The 19,813-nt window shown below is 38.6% G+C and overlaps 1 protein-coding gene and 1 non-coding gene across 19 annotated transcripts in view; one reads left to right on the top strand and one right to left on the bottom strand.

Annotated features, from left to right (window-relative positions):
* Positions 1–19,813, bottom strand: part of ABI1 (abl interactor 1) — a 126,512-nt gene that overhangs the window by 22,225 nt on the left and 84,474 nt on the right. For 11 of the 18 annotated variants that reach the window (XM_017535489.2, XM_017535494.2, XM_017535490.2 and 8 more), the window contains exons 3-4: positions 6,441–6,617; positions 361–375 (exon numbers count right to left, since the gene is read on the bottom strand). In XM_017535489.2, coding sequence (XP_017390978.1) covers positions 361–375; positions 6,441–6,617 — 192 coding nt within the window. The remainder of the gene's footprint in view (positions 1–360; positions 376–6,440; positions 6,618–19,813) is intronic. The other 7 variants (XM_017535491.2, XM_017535495.2, XM_017535499.2 and 4 more) reach the window with 1 other exon arrangement.
* Positions 19,465–19,628, top strand: LOC119472291. The gene has a single exon (XR_005201409.1). It is a non-coding gene; the product is annotated as a small nucleolar RNA SNORA57 (small nucleolar RNA).

The following is a 19,813-nucleotide window of genomic DNA, read 5'->3' as shown; positions in this document are numbered from 1 at the left end:
AATACCCATCAGAAAAATAATCTTCGTCCTGACAATTCAGTAACAAAGTCACATATGATGTCTGGGAAACCTCCTAATTGTAAGTCAATGAAAGCAAGGCAACTATCGAAAAATGAGCAAAGCAATAAATGTTAGCAAAATTAATGTTCCTATATAAATGTAGATGTCAATATATCTTTGATATATTAACACAGCCAAGCTAAATATTGCTTATTTGAACTGAATTTGAGTATATTTAATCTACATAAATCCTACAGGGAAAAGCAGACAGACATAAGAAGAGTTTTCACATTTTAGTGGCTCTGCAGCCTCTATCAATATAGAGGAAATACTGTGGATCAAATAAGTAATGTCTCTTACCTTGGCTTTTAGCCACTTTACGTTGGCAAAAAAAGGGGGGGAAAAGTAGACATTAATGCTAGGTAAGTTATATCTGATAGGACAGGTTTAATATTTACAGTTATTCAATTCATGTTAACAAGCTTTCTTCCATCCATGTTTCAAATACTTTGTAAAGAAAAAGATATCCATAAGTACTGGGGAAATACTCATGTGTTTCATGTATTTTTCATAAGAATTATATTCATAAGGAAACCATCACTTAATTATTCCAATCTCATGCAGGCTCAATGATTGTTTAAGTCAGTATTTTATCCTATGAAACTAATTCAACTGAATCACAGATGATTAAAAAAATACATTCATTTAAATACAAACACCATAACCCATTAGATGTAAAGCTATTTTAACATATCGGTACATGAGACCTAACACTTTACTGGATAATGAATGTTTAAGTATGAGTGAATATTTATTACTTCAATGGTAATATAGTTTAAAAAGTGGTAAACTGCAAATGCTAAAATTCAAAACCACAGATTGTTTTCAAAAATGAAAAAACTACCTTGTACCTCAATGTTTAAAAACAAACTCATCATGCACAGTGGTAACTTAGCCAGATTCTAACTAAGAAATAAACTCCAGAGACTCTGGAAAACCCTCTCATTCCTAGCTTCTGAACCCCAATCCTGAGCAGGTCAACGCTAATAGGAAGCTCTAAGTAGCTTTAGTTCTAAGTTTTCTTCTGAGCCAGTTAAGTCAAAATTCAAAGTTGAAGAAACGTTGTTTTGATCCTAAAGGCTGCTTCTATTAAAGCTGACTACCCTACATAACATGAAACAATGTGTAGAGTCCTAAAGCATCACTACTTGTACAATGCCATTTTAAAAAAAAACTTCATGCTTTAGAGTCTAAATTTTTTATAGATTTGGGGGCTTCAAGTTTTGTTTTTGTTTTTTTAAATAATATCTGACATTCTCAATAAGTAACTACCATTTCTCAGGCAATATTAAAGGAAATCATCCAAAGGAGAGATGTGCTATCTCTCGAAAACATTCTCATTTATAGAAACGGTGTCAGAAATTTGGTACACTTCAACGTTTGTTTAAGATGATACTGCTTATTGCTTTCTGGAAACAACATCTGGCAGCCTCCCTAACCATGACATTTCACACCTAGAGAATGAAATTTGAGTAACATTATTAGGATCCTTGAAGATAAAATAAACTAATGTATACTTTAGTATCTGTACTGCAGTATATGCTATACATGTATAGTATATACTTATATACTAATGTAAATTTAACATGTATACATTATAATACATTAAATACTATCCTAAATAAAATAACTAAGAAAATATTCTAAATATGCCCACATATCTTCCTTCATTTGTCATTTCAAGTGGATAAGAAACAAAAGACACAGCATTCAAGTATAAGTTGGTCCCAAATGGAAAGAATAAAAGAAGAATCAGATTTGGAATGAAAATTCTACTTGAACCCTGTGCTACTACTATGCAATGGTGGAAGCTTTAACCTCTTATGGAGTTCAACCTCCTCTATTGAGTGTGATTAGATATGTAGATGTGTCAGTGTTGGGGATTGTTACTAGGAAACAACCTCTATATCTTACAGCTCAAAATACTGATGATATATTTGTCAGAAATCTATAAAATTATTTCATTTAAATATCCCCAAAACATATCCAAAATGAAACTGTTTTTTAATTCCTTAAGATCTCATTTCAGGCTAGGCATGGTGGCTCATGCCTACAACTCCCAGCACTGTAGGAAGCCAAGGAGGATGGACTGCTTGAGCCCAGGAGTTTGAGACCAGCCTGGGCAACACGACCAAACCCTGTCTATTGAAATATAAAAAATAAAAAATTAGCCAGGCATAGTGGTGCACACCTATAATCCTAGCCACTCAAATGGCTGAGGAGGGAGGATTACTTGAGCCTGGAAGGTTGTGAGCTGTGATTGAGCTATTGCACTTCAGTGAGACCCTGACTCTTTTAAAGTCTCACTTCATTTCCTTAACATTTACATTTATGGATGAGTAACTTTACCATTTGCCTGGAATCTGTTTGAAATTCCCTTTGATTCCTCCCCATCTTCTAAGTACATCATAGTTTTGTATGTCATAGGTACTAAATGTCTAAAGCTAATTCTTTTTTTTTGGAGACAGAATCTGCCTCTGCTGCCAAGGCAGGAGTGCAATGGTGCAATCTTGGCTCACTGCAACCTCATCTCCTGCGTTCAACCAATTCTCATGCCTCAGCCACCCAAGTAGCTGGGAATACAGGTGTGCACCACTATGCTTGGCTAAATTTTGAATTTTTAGGGGACGGTGTTTTGTCATGTTAGCCAGGCTGGTCTCAAACTCCTAGCCTCAAGTGGTCCTCCTGCCTCAGCCTCCCAAAGTGCTGAGATTACAGGCATGAGCCACTGTGCCCAGCCAAAGCTAATTCTTTCTTTGAAATGATTTTTAAATCACTCCTCTGCTTTATAAAATTAAAATTTTTTAAGATCATTCTTATGTAAATATTATAAAGCTTTAGTTCCTACACTGTTTTTAAAAAAAAAATTAATCAGAAAGCTGAGACCATTAGTGCTAAGATGGCTCCAGCATTCTGAGTTCCTACTTAGACAAACCAAAACACAACTTAGAGTAACTTAATCAGAAACCTCCAACCTCTAACTAGGAACTTTACTAATCAGAAACCACAATTAACTTCTAACCAATCAAATATTTTGCTTGTCTTGCTGCCCTGAACCTCCTCCTGCTTCACGTCTCCTATGGTCTGAAGCTGCCCAATTCATTAATCAGTGTAGACTCAAATTCCAAAAAAATTTAACGTAACTAGTTTATCTTTTAAGACCAATAATAAAATCTAACAACTCCTAGATCACATAATCTTTTGAGGCTTAAAAACAAGCACACAAACACATACTAATCCAATCATACCTTGGTATCAAGAAGGCTTGGTTCCAGGACCCCCATGGATACCAAAATCCAAGGATGTTCAAGGCCCTCATATAAACTGGTGTAGTATTTGCATATAACCATCACTACCCTCCAGTATACTTTACATCATCTCTAAATTACTTACAATAGCTATTACAAGGTAAATACTATGTAAATAATAGTTACATTCTATTTATTTGTATTCTTTTTATCCTTGTATTGTCCTTATATTTTTTACTCTTTTTCTTTCTGGAATTTTTTTATCCAAGGTTGGCTGAATCCACAGATGCAAACATAGGGCCAACTACATATAAAAAGTCCTTTGTAAATTATGATCCAGGCTGTTAATTATTAGTGTTCGTCAAAATAAATGCAAATTTCTCTGTTAGGCATTCAAGCCTTCCCTATTCTACCTTCTTCTCAAACCTTGTGCTCACTTACAAAGACCATCTTCTTTTCATTCTACTTTATGAATACATTCTGGTAGTTTCTCTATGCTGGGATTCTCTTACACATACCTTATTATTATTCCCAAATATCAAGCCAGATTTACTTTGGGACATTTTGAGTATTTTAAAATTCGTATTAAATTAACATGTACCATTTATTTTACAGCATAAAATGCATTAACACAGTAAATACTATTTAAATAAAACCCAGGTATATTTAAATGCAAATACCTAAACACTAAAATTTACATCATAAAATAAGAAAATACAAAGGAATAGTAATCTTGCAGTATGGCGATCTTAAGCATAAAGCCTAATAGCTATAAGAAAAATATTAATATATTTAGATATAATTTTTAAAATTCTCTAAGTATATTTTTTAAATACCAAAACATCAAAGTCAAAAGCCAAGCAGCAATATGAGTAAGTATTTGCCAATACACAACGGGCTACTCTCTTTAATCAGAAAAAAGGAAAAAAAAAAAAGCTTTTACCAGTAAGAAAACAAATGTCTAAATAGAAAAGTGGGCAAAAGACACAAAAATAATTCAAAAGCTGTAAGCAGTGCCTCTCTATACACAAAACACTAATTTTAAAATAAACTTAAACTTTTCCTCCTAATAATTTTGACCTGGCATGTGTTCATTAACTACTACCAAATTTCTACCTTCACACATCTCTACGATGCTCTGGAAATACTTAAGCCAACAATAATTCTTTAGAGAGAACACAAAACTAAGAAAATAAAGTGGCATTAAGACTACTGGGAAAAAGTAATTGTGTGTATGTGCATATTTTTCAGTCAAAGAAACAAACTAAAGACAAATATGCCAAATAATCAGCTTCTAAAGTATATTCTTCTCACAGACCATGCACCTTCAACCCTACCCAAAAATATATTTTAAAAATAGCCTGCACAACAATGTGAGTGGACTTAATGTCACAGAACTATACACCTAAAAAGAGTTAAATGGTCATTTTATGTATGTATATCTTACCATAATAAAAAAAAAATCTAATAGCAAAAAACAACCCCTTCCATCTAATGTATCCATATTATGGCTAGAAAGCAGATTGCTTTCACAAAATTCACATTCATATACTTTCAGCATATATCATGTTGTTTATACCTCCCACTTACATATATACAATGAAATAGTTAAATTTTCTTACCCAAAACTTCCTTGTAAAATTTGGATTCGTCTTAGCTAAGTACTATGTCTTGAACTGTTAAACAAAATTACTAGTTGAGAGATGAGGTAATGGAAGATATTCACTACTAAGATAATGACAGAAAAAAATTTTAAATTAACGTATATTGCTTTGGTAGGAATAATAATCAAGGTGAAACAAAATGTGGAGAAATGAGTGTGATTGTGTTTGTGCACGCGTGTGTTCATGTATACAGGTATATAGGTATACATATATGCATGCATGCATGCACATATCCTTTTTCGTTAAATCCCAAAGTGGGCAGTAACACAAAAGACATTTTCCCCAGGTTCTCAAAACTCCAGCCCCAGAGTTCAGTCTAGTTTAAAGCACCTTGAATTAAAACTGAATTTCAACTCTTATACAATCCAAGCCACATCCCTGGATAAAAATACAGGAAAAAAACAAGCAGTCTCCTCTACATTTGCAAAGTGTTCCAATTTTACATACAATTTCCTGACATGAAAGGTGAAGAGGAGATTCCAACAGTCTCAGAGAGGAATAGAATAAAGGTCAGTGCTGTCAGCTACACTCCTCTCTCAACCAGGAATCCCAGAAAAGCTGGAATGCAACAGATTCAGCAACAGCACCTGTCTGACAAATCAGCTAGGACAAGCTTCAAGATTCTAGCTGACTCCTTAAAAACTTATAAAATATTATGAAGACCGGAATAAAAATCAAATAGTCCTATTGGAAAGGAACTACCAAATTTCAAAGGAATAGTTTATCCTGAGCAGAAACAGCTAAAGAATTTAGGTCATTCCAAATGCTTTCAAAATGACCTATAAATACCAAAACACTGACACACTACAGGTATCCTTCAAGATCAGCTAATTTTGCTATGCTTAGAAATTAACACAGGCAACACATCATCTCTCTCCTGAAAATCTGTGGGGGTTTTTTTGTGGGGGAAGTCTGGGGGGAGTTAAGACAAAATTTCATACAATTTTCATTTTTTAATAAGTTGCTGGAATTATATATATATATATAAATAATATATACACACACACATATATATATTTTATATATATATAATATACACACACACATATATATATATATATATATATACACACACACACACACGGGTATACAAATATATATACACATTTAGGAATGACAGGATAAAAGTATTTATAAATTATCTTCTAAAGTGATTTTGAAAAGCCTGTAGACTTTTAAATATTCAGCAGTGAAAGACAGACATGGCATTCACAACACAAGTGGATATTAGTCTAGGATCTATGGCTTAATTAACAACCATTTCAAGTTTTAATATCATTTTTAATATAGCCTATTTCACTGATAAAATTGCACCCCAATCTTAGTAAAATGTATATTAAATATTGTATGAAAATTATAATCCTAGTTGCTAAAGAGAATCTATTAATTATCTTTATCACAATATTTCCTATCCAAAATATTTACTGGATATGCAAATTAGTGTGTTAACGTAATATAAAATGCTTACCTTGACACCATGGCCCACATCATCCAGAACTGTGTAATCGATAGGTTTCCGAATATACCTTACAGGGCGCTCCATATTCGCAGGTGCTATTATTTTGTGAGTTCTTGATGTATTCTTATTTGTTGTCAAAATACCAATCTCTCTTCGAGCCACTTTCTCTTTATGAATATCCACAGTCTATATTTTAAATTTGAACAAAGCAAGAAAACATTATTTGGCATAATATATTTTCTATCTACATACATTGGACCATATTTAGGGTGGACCATAGGACTGTCCCACATGTCTCTTTTCCAGTGAATACTATTAAATTATACTAGACTAAAAGCAGAGAATATTTAATGGTGGTTTAAAGCAGCAACTAATGTAATGGATTTGATTCTAAAACAATCCTCTAGAAAGCAGCTTTGTTTCCAAATAATTTGGTATGTGGGCCAGGCATGGTGGCTCACGCTTGTAATACCAGCATTTTAGGCCAAGGCAGGTGGATTGCTTGAGTTCAGGAGTTCAAGACCAGCCTGGGCAACATGGCAAAACTCTGTCTCTACAAAAAATACAAAACAGCTAGGCATGGTGGCACACGCCTGTGGTCCCAGCTACTAGCAACGTGAAGTGAGGGGATCGTTTGAACCTGGGAGGCTGAGGTGCAGTGAGCTATGATTGTGCCACTGCACTCCAGCATGGGCGACAGAGAGAGACCCTGTCTCCAAAAAAAAAAGACTTGGTATGTGTAGAAAGAGAAAGTTGTCCTGGTATGAACAGCTGACACTTTATTTATTCAGTGTGATGCAAACCACCACCCCCACAAAAAGAAAGTAATTACAACACAATGAGGCAAGTATTAAATTACTATAAAGGTGCTGAGAACAAGACAACTAGATTGAAAACAGTTCATTTAAAGGCTTTACAGAGTGGGTAGGTTTCAAAGGATAAACAAGAGTCAAGAGGGAGATATAAAAAATATTAAAGGCAGAGAGAATAATATCCTCTAGACAAAGCCCTAAGAGAGAAAAATGGTGAGAGCAGATATAAACTGTCAACAAGCAGCCTAGACACCTGTTTGGTACAGCCGACCTAGGACTGGCCTACAAGACTTTTTAAAAATATTTTTTTTATTTGGTTGCCACCTTAAAACTGGATGCTAGCCAGCACATGAGAAATAATTTTACTACTGCTCAACAACTTAAAATCTGGCTTAATAAGGAACTGATGACAAATTTAAATTGAGTGACATGATCACTTTTGCATTTTAAGAAGATCCCACTAGCAGAGGTACTGAAGATAGAACAAGACCACAGAAAGTTAAACCAGTTAGGGGGCAATTACGGTAGTTTAGGTAAGACAAGGCCAGGATATGAACTGAAGTAGGAAAAAGAAAGGTACTCCCAGGGAAAAGAAAAGCTCAATGTTATGCTTGAACCAAATCTATTACAAGTCTGTTTTATTTCATCAGAACTTTTTAATTGAGAAAGAACTTGTAATCAAAAATGCTATCCCAATTTCAAAACAAGATAGAGACAACTCTCCATGAGTAACTATCATTTCTGTATATCTTGTGAGAAGATGTACTGACTCCTTTTGTTCTGGATGTTTATAGAGTAAACAGCCTTAGAAAATATAGCATCTCCTTGGAAAGCAAAAGGCAAGTTTGCTTATTGCCCAATATAATAAAGTTAATGTAACTGTAACTCTCCAGGAGGAAGGTTTTCTACCCATTATAAAAGATGTGGTCCCCTAAATTGAGAGTCATTTTTCTCTAATGCACACAACTGTGTATGCAGGCATCACCTGGCTCTTTGCAGTACCCTGTAGAAACTGGGGCTGTTTTCTAGCACAAATGCTGACACTTTGGCTACTATTGCCGTGAGTAATGATGTCCTTTGTCTCTGACCCAGGAGTCTCCTGGCTTCCAACAGAATCCATGAAATTGTGGTAGGCTAACTCATTAGTTAACAAGGATAAATCTCAGGACTGTCACAATTTTTTATAGTTTTGGCAATAAAAATAGAATGCTGACAGGGACAAAGTTTTCTAGAAATGGAAGGAAAGGTCAGTTAGCAGAAATTGAGAAAAGTTCATGAGAATCACTGCCAACATGTTGACCAAATTGCATGATCAACCAAGCAATGAATGATCCTCCACTTTACTGTCTGTTAATGAGGCTGAAATGAACAGAAAGTTTCAGGATAGTACCAGGAAGTAGGCAGATTCAAAGACAACAGCCTGAATGATGCCGCCCTGATGTCTGTCAATACTCATGCAGATGGGAGGACTTCCTTATCAAGCTGACAGTCAGCCTCAGCAGGTCTGCCTCATGAAAAACTAGGACTAAGATTTGTCTGGGAGAGGGGGGCACATAAGGTTCTGTTTCCTTTCGGCAACAGTTACAGAGACATGTATCTACACTGAGTCTGAAAGTAAGGGCTGGGCACAGTGGCTGGCTAGGTGCAGTGGCTCACTCCTGCAATCCTAGAACTTTGGGAGGCCAAGGCAGGCAGATCACTTGAGGTCAGAAGTTTGAAACCAGCCTGGCAAACATAATAAAACACCCTCTCTACTAAAATACAAAACAATTAGCCAGGCGTGGTGGCGAGCACCTATAACCCCAGGTATTTGGTAGGCTGAGTCAGGAGAACTGCTTAAACCCCGGATGTGGAGGTTGCAGTGAACTGAGATCGTGCCACTGCATTCCAGCCTGGGTAACAGAGCAAAACTCTGTACAAAAAAAAGGAAAAGGAAAGGAACAGAATGGAACGGAACAGAATGGAACAGAAGAAAATTTGCAACCACTATGGGCAGAGTCAAACAAATCTTCAGAACTTGGGCTAGTTTGCTTGGAAGATGAGGGGCATGTGGTTATATTGCTCAGGTATGTAATGCTTGTTAAAGAAGAATAGCATTTTGCCGGCTATCTCAGTGCTCAGCTCCTACTGCAGTCTATCTTGTCAACTTTCAATCCTTTCAAGATGATTGGAAACGGCCTCATGATTTTCTGGTGGTGTAACTTGTCCACTACAAGAAACCTTGACACTCCCGGGGAAATTTCCCTGAGACAAATTCCCTTGGACACCAACCAGTCTACAGGCTCCTACTATACTAGACTGGGTTTAAAATGCAGATCAAGGTGATTCATTGGAGAATCAGAAACTAGCTCAAAGAATCTGGATAATTCTTGCTGTCAGTCCTGCAGCCTTAGAAAACTCTAGTAGCCCTAGTATTGAAATCAAGCAAGAATTTAAGAGATGTTTTCTTGACGTTATCTTAACAATGGAGCAGCAAAGAGCCTACGTTAAGGTAGACTCCTAAAAAACGATGTGACTGTGCAGATCAAGCCCAAGTCAGCCAAAAGGTACAAAACCCATTTCCCACCCCCACCAGAAAGCAACACACCTGTAGCTGTTTGATCAAGGTGTTCCCAAACAGAAACAGATAATGTCCATAATGATGACCTTTTTTGTGTTTATAAGACAAGGTCTCGCTCTGTCACCTAGGCTGGAGTGCAGTGGCACAATCACGGTTCACTGCAATCTTCAAATTCTTGCACTCAAGGGATCCTCCCATCTCAGCCTCCTGAGCAGCTGGGACAACAGGTGCATGTCACCATGCCAGGCTAATTTTTTTAAATATAATTTTTAGTAGAGACAAAGTCTCACTCACGATGTTGCCCATGCTGGTCTCAAACTCCTGGGCTCAAGCAGTGATGATCTTGCACAGAATACAGGGTTTTGGCTGGACCAAAATTACTGCAGGTTTATTTGACTGATCAGCACTCAGCTATAGCACCACTCAAAACTGAAAGCAAATGTCTCTTGTTCACTAGTGCAAAGCTACTCTCTCCCATCCTCCCTCATACCTCAACCTCAACTGCTTTACAAAGAAAGATGATTAGGAGTGGGGCCTAGTTCTCCAAGTTCCCAAAGGAGACGGAAGATCACACACACCTAGTTATGCTACATAACTTTGGGGAGACCACAGACCCAACATTTTATTTCTCTGTTGGATACAGGAGCCCAAGGTACCTTCACACCCCTCCTGTGGAAGAATAAGTTACCTCCTTCCAACTGCTGAGGTCAGAATAGGATTCAAAATGGGGAAGGGAAACCACTGTGACCTTTTGGATGGGGCTCTTTGAATCATTCAATGTACTACTCTTTGTGGCTTCCACTGCTGAGTCTATAAGCGGTATTGATATTTTACATGCCTGGACTGTGAGTGTTCATAAGCTCCAGAGGAGACTGTGCTCACTGTGAAGAACTCATGCAGAAAGGCTTAGAGCCCCACATCCTTATGACCCGTTTGCACACAAGTCTGTGCACAGATGACTTTTCTGACTAGAGCCTCTGCCAAGAGGAACAGTCTCTTCTGGAGGTGACTCTTGGGTTTGGATTCAATGCCTCCCTGACGTAGCTACTAGGTATGTCTCTTGAAAAGATTCCCATTTGGGAATGAGTCAACTCAAATGCAATGACTAACAAGGTGGGAAAGGCCCAACAAGCCTCTCTCATCAAATGGAAGTGGCATATTCAAGAATGCAGCCAGTCTGGCCCCTACAGCATCTCAGCTTTACATGAAAAAGTAGCCGCTTCTCCCTTAGAAAAGGTCCGATACTGCATTCTGCCACCTAAACCAAATCTGCTAGCTCAGTAAGACCCTTAATTCACAGAGGTTCCCCAAATGCCTGGGCCTGGCTCACTGGGCCTGATTCAACTAAGCTGAGACCCTGTGGTGCCCAGTGGACTACAAACTCCAGTGCCCATGACACAGGCCTGAAAATGGGTGTGGTTGCTTTGTTCCATGGGCAAAACTCAAGGACATTCTCACAGATCTGGCCAATATTCTCCTGGAAAACCTTGTTATATTTCTACTGACTTTCAGGCTATTAATAACAGCCTAGCTATTTGGTCTCCCACTTGGAAAACTACAGAATGACATATTTAAGACTGTCCATAAACCATGGAGATCAATTGTAGTTGCTGATGAAACCATCTGGGTCACTAATATAGATGTTTTCAGTAAGGGTCCATTGTCTGATGAGACCAATTATAATCAAGCTATTGATCAAGCTGCACAGTTGAGACTGCTACCACTGTCGCTGGATCCATCATTATACCAGACACAGCAACACATCTATCATCATAGAGCGGATACACAGTAAAAGACTCTATGTTCCTGATGCAGAGGCTGCCACCTCATCCTAGACTTGTGAGTCCTGGAAAAGGACTCATTTGTCTCATGGTGAGAGGAACCACATCACATGCTACTGGCAGATTGGTTGCATGAGACCTTTGACAACATTCTTAGGCTATCAGTGGTGCCTCACTGTTGATGACACTTTTCCTGGGCCTCGTACTGCTATTCCAGTTCAATCAGCTGACTCCAGCCACACTACTGTGGTCCTTGACACTAATCTGCAACCTGGTTTTATTTTCCACATCATTTGCTTTTTATAACAAAAGTCACTCTACAATGACCTGTTAGTCAAGGTATTTGACACTCTACCATCCACAAGCATCTTATATAGCTTAACGCTGCAACAGCCTTATCAAAAATCAACTCAAAAAACTCAACAAAAAAATAAACCTGACTCAAAAATGGGCAAAAGACTTGAATAGACGTTTCTCAAAAGAAGACAGACAAATGGCCAATAAGTACATGAAAAGACACTATCACTTATCATTAGGGCAATGCAAATCAAAACCACAATGAGATACAACCTCCCATCCATAATGATGGTTACTATCAAAAAATCAGGATGTAAAGGAACTGGCGCCCTTGCACAGTCACTATGAACCACAGTATAGTGATTCCTCACAAAATTAAAAACAGAATTACCACATACCACAGCAATTCCAATTATAGGTATATACCCCAAAGAAATGAAAGAAGGGTCACTTAGCAGTTTTATTCACAACAGCCAAAAGATGGAAGTAATCCAAGTATCCATCAACAGATCAATGGATGCACAAAATGTGATAGATACATACAATAGAATAGTATTCAGACTTAACAATGAAGGAACTTCAGGCCCCACGCACTGGCTCACGCCCGTAATCCTAGCACTTTGGGAAGCCGAGGCAGGTGGATCACTTGAGGTCGAGAGTTCGAGACCAGCCTGACCAACACGGAGAAACCCCATCTCTACTAAAAATACAAAATTAGCCAGGGGTGGTGGAACATGCCTGTAATTCCAGCTACTCAGGAGGCTGAGGCAGGAGAATCGATTGAGCCAAGGAGACAGAGGTTGCAGCAAACCAAGATCATGCCGTTGCACTCCAGCCCGGGCAACAAGAGCAAAACTCCATCTCAAAAAGTAAGAATAATAATAATGAAGGAACTTCTGACACATGCTACAATACGGGTGAACCTTGAGGACATTATGCTGAGTGAAATAAGCCAGTCACAAAAAGACAAATATTGTATGATTCCATTTATATGAGGTACCTAGAGTAGTAAAATTCACAGACAGAAAATGGAGATAGTGGTTGCCTGGGGAAGGAAAGCTCAATGGAAACTTGTTGTTTAATGCATATAGGGTTTCATTTCTACAAGATGAAAGAAGTCCTAGAGATTATTGGTTTCTCAACATTGTAACTGTACTTAACACTACTGAACTATATACACTTAAAAATGATTAAGATGGTAATCACATATGTATTTTACCACAATTTTTAAAAAATTTTTAATCAATTCAAAAGATTTCTGAGTATACCTCCATCACCTGCTTCTGGTCTACATAAGAATACAGCAGTCTGGTCACTGAATGTGGCTGTTTCCAGGAAAAGAACTCCTCTTGGTCACTTGGCATTCCACCCTGACCATTCCTAAGCATGATGCTTCTTTTTTTTTTTTTTTTAATTGTCTTTTATATATTTACTTTACATCAGAAATTTTCAACCATCTCTTTTGCATCTGCCAGAAGAGCCAGTAAATAAAAATAATAATTTTAAATACCACGAATATCTAGAAATCTCAAAATTCCTTTCTTTGCACAATAGCAAAGAATTTGGAGTAAAATAAGAGTTGATCATAATTATATGCAAGGGATAGTACTATAAAACTACCTGATTATACTATTTGAACAATGTGAATTTCCCACAATGCATTTAACATCATATTACTATTATACTTTTCAATGTTACATAAAATTTAGTCTGTCTTTGTCATGAAAAGTACCCTCCAGTAATTTTCTCTTTTCAATTGTTTTTTAAGGAATATTTGACAATGACTCTCAAAACACTACATTGCCACCCAACAGAACATTTTATTCAGTGCAAACTGTATTAAAGTGAAACAACTTCAGTTTCCAAATATCTAACCAATAAGAAAAGCTTAATTGTATTTTTAAAATTTTTTGCAATTATTTTTGATGTCATTTAGAAAAATCTGTTGCATGATGCTTCTTTCTTTCCTCTAATGGAAATCCAGGCTGGCTTGATTGGTCTACTCTCTGGGTGGCAGCCCAGCCAAAAGGAGATCTTTGGTATAAACTTAATTCAGGTTCAGCCACCTGAAATTGACAATCTGTATTTTCTTGCTGCATTTCCATGGTCTTAAATAATAAAGATAATAAGTACACTGCTTCCAGTAGCATGGCTCATGTGGACCAAAGTAGGAGACATAAGAAGGTCTCTCCAAGTTTAATAAAAAGGCCTTTTGTCACTCTTGCACCTAACCCTTCGGACAAAAGGTCTGGGTTTGAGTCTGAGATTATTGGAAAAAAGGTAAAGTTAGCTACTGGAATGGGACACACTGATTTTGTGGCAGTCGAAAGGGTACGACAACCCTGTCTGGCACCTGTGGGGAAAACACCTTAGACACTGGCAAGTAAGGAAACAGGAGGGACATTAACTGATCTATCATTTAGAATCATTCCTCACAAAGAACATTTCTCTGCAAATGTGCAAAATCTCAAATTTAACGGACTACTGGGTCTGCCCCGATCCTGCCACAGCTTGGATCACTACTCAATCATCACTCTCCTTAACCGCACAGTCTCTAAGAAGCAGCAGAGGATAGTCCAAGCTCCCGAATCTCCCACACAAAATGCCTGTCCATAACTTTAGGCGTCTTTTCCACCCCTATTCCTGTGGCTATTAATCATTTCAGTCACTTCCAGGGACAGTCACTTCAAGGGACAGGTGAAGGTCATCGAGTTGGTGACACAGATAAGAAACAGAACAGATTGGACTAACTGCCTTCAGGCAGAGTCTCTCCACAAACAAAAACTAAACAAGTATTCATACTGAACTCAGAACCCTAAGGCTTACCAGCCATCAGGGAGGCAACACTGGAGGCAAACAACTAGCAGCCTGAGCCCTCTGACTTAAAAGTAGGTCCCACATAAGGGTGGTGGGGGGTGGGGAGAGGTAGGACAATATAAACAACACATTCCTTATAGGCACAAAGTCCTTGTGAGATTTTCTTGTGTGGAAGTCAGGCATTGCCTCTCTTCAGAAAATGTGAAGGCTTGTACACCAAGACAATAATCGCTACAATGGCCGGGCGCGGTGGCTCACGCCTGTAATCCCAGCACTTTGGGAGGCCGAGGCGGGTGGATCACGAGGTCAACAGATAGAGACCATCCTGGTCAACACGGTGAAACCCCGTCTCTACTAAAACTACAAAAAATTAGCTGGGCATGGTGGTGCATGCCTGTGATCCCAGCTACTCAGGAGGCTGAGGCAGGAGAATTGCCTGAACCCAGGAGGTGGAGGTTGCGGTGAGCCGAGATCGCGCCATTGCACTCCAGCCTAGGTAACAAGAGCGAAACTCTGTCTCAAAAAAAAAAAAAAAAAAAAAAATCGCTACAATGGGAGTCATCCAATTAGAAAAGGTTATTTGAAATTTGTTCCCAACTTTAGCTAAAGCAAGCAATGACATGACCTTGGGCCTAGAGGCATTCAGGACAATCTCAAATCACTATCCAGGATTGTTACAGATAAAAGAATAGCCCTACACTTCCTCTTTGTAGACCAGGGCCAAATCTGAGCTACATATTCTGCAGTAACTAGATTAATGCCTTGGGCCAAGAGGAAAGTCAGTGCAGAAACAAAGAGAAAGCCGCCTGGCTCTCTTAGGTAGACCCTAAAGATTTGTTGCATTTGTTCTGTGCGCAGGATCTTGCACCCTGGGGAGCATAATTGAAGTCAATATTGCAATCTGGCCTCATCCTGCTATCCTGTTGATAGTAATTTTACTGAAATGTGTCATAAGAAAAACTAAATGGATCTGGTCCCAGCCTCTGTCGGAAAGATTAAACAGAGTGACCAATGAAGTTGTATCATCATGGGAAGAAAATCTTACCAGAAGCCAAGAAGATATAGAAATGAAGAGTGAATACTGTCGGCAGGCAATCATACTTGGATCTTTCATGTTTCTGTACCTCTTGTGGGTAAAGAGACTGATTCCTTTTTTTCGATACTAATTTGTTAAGCATGTTTGTACTATATAAGGAATCGAAAAACAGTGTCTCCCTCAGGAACAAAAGGCAGGTTTGATTGCTGTCTAGTACAATAAAGATGTCATCTCCAGCTGGACAAGGTGGCTCATGCCTGTAATCCCAGCACTTTGGGAGGCTGAGCGGGGCAGATCACCTGAGTTCAGGAGTTCGAGACTAGCCTGGCCAACATGGTGAAGCCCCGTCTCTACTAAAAATACAAAAATACACCACTACATGGTGGTGCACACCTGTAGTCTCAGCTACTTAGGGGCACTGAGGCATGAGGATCATTTGAAACTGGGAGGCAGAGGTTGCAGTGAACAAAGATCGTGCCACTCCACTCCAGCCTGGGCCAGAGTGAGACTCCACATAAAAAATTAAAAATTAAAAAAAGGCTGGGAGATGGCTCGTGCCTGTAATCCCAGCACTTTGGAAGACCGAGGCGGGCGGATCATAAGGTCAAAAGATTGAGACCATCCTGGCCAACATAGTGAAACCCCATCTCTACTAAAATTAGCTGGGCGTGGTAGTACATGCCTGCAGTCCCAGCTACTCAGGAGGCTGAGGTAGGTGAATTGCTTGAACCTGGGAGGCGGAGGTTGCAGTGAGCCAAGATCGCGCCACTGCATTCCAGCCTGGTGACACAGTGAAACTCTGGCTCAAAAAAAAAAAAATGTCATCTCCCTCCAGGGTAAAGGTCAGGTAGGCTTACTGTCCATCATCAAAGTTTGGGTTCCCTAAACTGGCGGTCCCTCTCCTGTAATAGACTGCAGTGCATTACAGGAGAGACATCACCACACACATCACTCAGCCCCTTTCACCTTCCTCTATGGCGCAGTGGGCTTGGGAAACCAGCACAAATGCTAACACTCTGACTCCCATTATTCTCACAGTAATAAAGTCCTATGTCTCTGGCCCAGAAGTCTTCTGTCTTCTACTGGCATCTAGAAAAGATATTGGCTTGCACGGAAGGCAAAATCTAACTCTCTACAGTTCTTGAAAAAACTGTTTTTATTGTGAAACAAATCACATATTCTGACCACCCCCATCCCCAAGTAATTCTGAAGATTCTCTGACACAATCATTGATGTTACAAAATGTAAGCCCAATTTTTGTAGAATGGCTCTCAACACATCTTTTTTTTTGAGACAGGATCTTGCTCTGTTGCCCAGGCTGGAGTGCCTCGGCTCACTCACGCAATTCTCATGTCTCAAACTCTTGAGTAGCTGGGACTACAGGCACATGGCACTGCACCCGGCTTATTTTGACAGGGTTTCACCATGTTGGCCAGGCTGATCTTAAACTCCTGACCTTAAGTGATTTGCCTGCCTCAGCCTCCTAAAGTGCTGGATTACAAGCGTGAGCCACCATGCCTGGCCTCTCTACACATCTTTTAAACTCCTTTCTTTTCCAATAGGTCCAGAACTAGTACAAATTTTAGCCCAATCCTGCTCGACACAGAATTAAGTTGAGGAATCCCTAACTCCGTAGAAGGAAAAATACTGAGATTTCACTGGAAGTTGGAAATGATGGACCAGTATTCACCTAGGTTTGTTTCTACCTCTCCCAAACACTCATGCTCTATCTCCTTTGTAAGGTCATCTTATAAACAATGTCTGCAATTCAATCCTCAGCACCTTCTTCTTTACAACCCCTTGGCAAACTCATCCACATTCAGGTTTAAATTACCATATATACACACAAACTTTTCTATTCAAGAACCCTCCTCTAAGCTGTAGGTTCGTGTATGAAAACTGACATTCTCTCAGATATTTCAATGGTACCTTAAAGTGAATGTGTTCAAAATCAAATACACAGGCTACTCAATCCTATTTCAATGTTCCTACCTCAATTCTCTATTCGTTTATGTAAGTCAGACATCTAGCATTTACTTCATGTTTAATTTCACTAAATCCCATCACATTTACCTTTAAATACCAGAAATCTGTTTCCAATGCTTTAATCCTACTCAATCTATTATCATCTCTCACCTTGGCTATTCCAACACCCTTCTAACTGGTCCACTTACACCCAATCTGGCCTTTTTCCAGTCTGCTCTCTATGGGGTAACCATGGAGATCTTTATAAAAGAAGTAAATGTGAGAAAACAAAATGAAAAATGTGTACATCTCACCTGTTTAAACCCTATTAAGAGAGCATTCCACATGGTCCCCAATCCTCAAGAGAAAAATCAATCCAAAATGTCGTTCTTTCCCTTTTTCTCAAACATCATGGAATGCACAACTCTCCTTAAAAATCAACCTTTTTTTTTTTTCCCCACCCTTCCTACTTCACTCACACACTACAGAACTATTCAGGACACTATTTCAAATTACGTGAAAAATTCCACTCTGGTCTACTCCCTCTCCATTCTCTCAATTCAGAAGCATAAAAGTCCAAAACACAACACGTCCAGCAAAGCGCAACCCTCCATATGGCAGGGTGAGCAAATAAAGTGGGTAGGATGAACAGAGCAGGTTTGGAAGATTTGTATAACAACAGCATGCATATGTTCACCAAGCGAGAGTTAGCTTTTTCAGTGAGACTAATTCTTTCTCATACTTAAATTTCCTTACTTTCACACTTTTTTCTTCAACTTCACATAGCAAAAGCAGCAGTCTGACAGAAAAAAAACAATAAGCTTTTAGTTTTAAATATGAGAGACAAAAATCAGAGTAACCCCAGTTGAGAGGAATAAATGGCCCAGGAAATTACCCTATGGCAATCCTTAGACCCACCGGTTTTTGTGGTTTTTTTTTTTTTTTTTTTTTAAGCATGCAAACTTGAAATTAGAAAATTAGGTCTGAATATTAGGTCTTTTGCTTATGGGCATAAAATTTTATACAAGTTTGAATTAACTAAAATTTCATTTTGCTTATGATACGGTTTGGCTCTGTGTCCCCACCCAAATCTCATCTTGAATTGTACTCCCATAATTCCCAGGTGTTGTCAGGGGAATCTGGTGGGAGGTAATTGAATCCCGGGGTCAGTTTCCCCCATACTGTACTTGTGGTAGTGAATAAGTCTCACGAGATCTGATGGTTTCATCAGGGGTTTCCACTTATGCATCCTTCTCATTTTCTCTTGCCCCTGCTGTGTAAGAAGTGCCTTTTGCCTCCTGACATGATTCTTAGCCCTCCCCAGCCATGTGAAACTGTAAGCCCAACTGAACCTCCTTTTCTTCCCAGTCTCAGGTATGTCTTTATCAACAATGCGAAAACGGAATAATACAGCTTATATAAAATGGGAATAGCATATTAGAAACTTTAACATTGCTTGATACAAAAAGCACTAAAAAATAATAAATCTGAAACTTATTTATCAAACTACCCAATCTATAACTGTTCAATTAAAATAAAGCATTTCTAAAATATTAATATGAAAACATGAATGTATCACATTATGTATCTGAATACGATGAATGTCAATTAGGTTCAAACCTCCAGTTTTGCCACTGGCAATACAATTTTGAAGGACTCCTCAAAGCCAGTCTAATAAACATTAAGGTACTAGCAGTTTGAAACTCAACTGATTTCAAGGTAAACAAATCCTAAATGCTAAAATTCATTTGAAACGAAAGTGGACCCTCATTTTCTTGGCAGGAACTGAGCATGTAGTCCCACTCCCCGTTATGTACAGAAGCAAAGGGAAGAGTTCCAGCCCTTACACACCCCCCACCCCTGGCATCATGTCTTTGGTGCCATGCAGCTTCCCGTCTGCCAGTTCTATCCTCAAGCACCGCAACACCAGGAAAAAGGAAAAAGAAAAAGGAAAGTGGATCTTAGAGGTAGGGACATCAAAGGTACTAACTAGAGAAAAGATAAAAATCCAAAGACAAGTTCTCAATAAATGAAGACTATGCTTGATGCGTCAGCACCTGAAGGAGAACAGACAAAATCAAAATAGGATATACATAAAACAAATTTGCAAGTAA

This window comes from Cebus imitator, unplaced genomic scaffold (genome assembly GCF_001604975.1).
Source record: "Cebus imitator isolate Cc_AM_T3 unplaced genomic scaffold, Cebus_imitator-1.0 Scaffold92, whole genome shotgun sequence".
Classification (NCBI taxonomy): Eukaryota; Metazoa; Chordata; class Mammalia; order Primates; family Cebidae; genus Cebus; species Cebus imitator.
The sequence above is the reverse complement of the archived record's forward strand: the minus strand, read 5'-3'. Positions and strand labels throughout refer to the sequence as shown.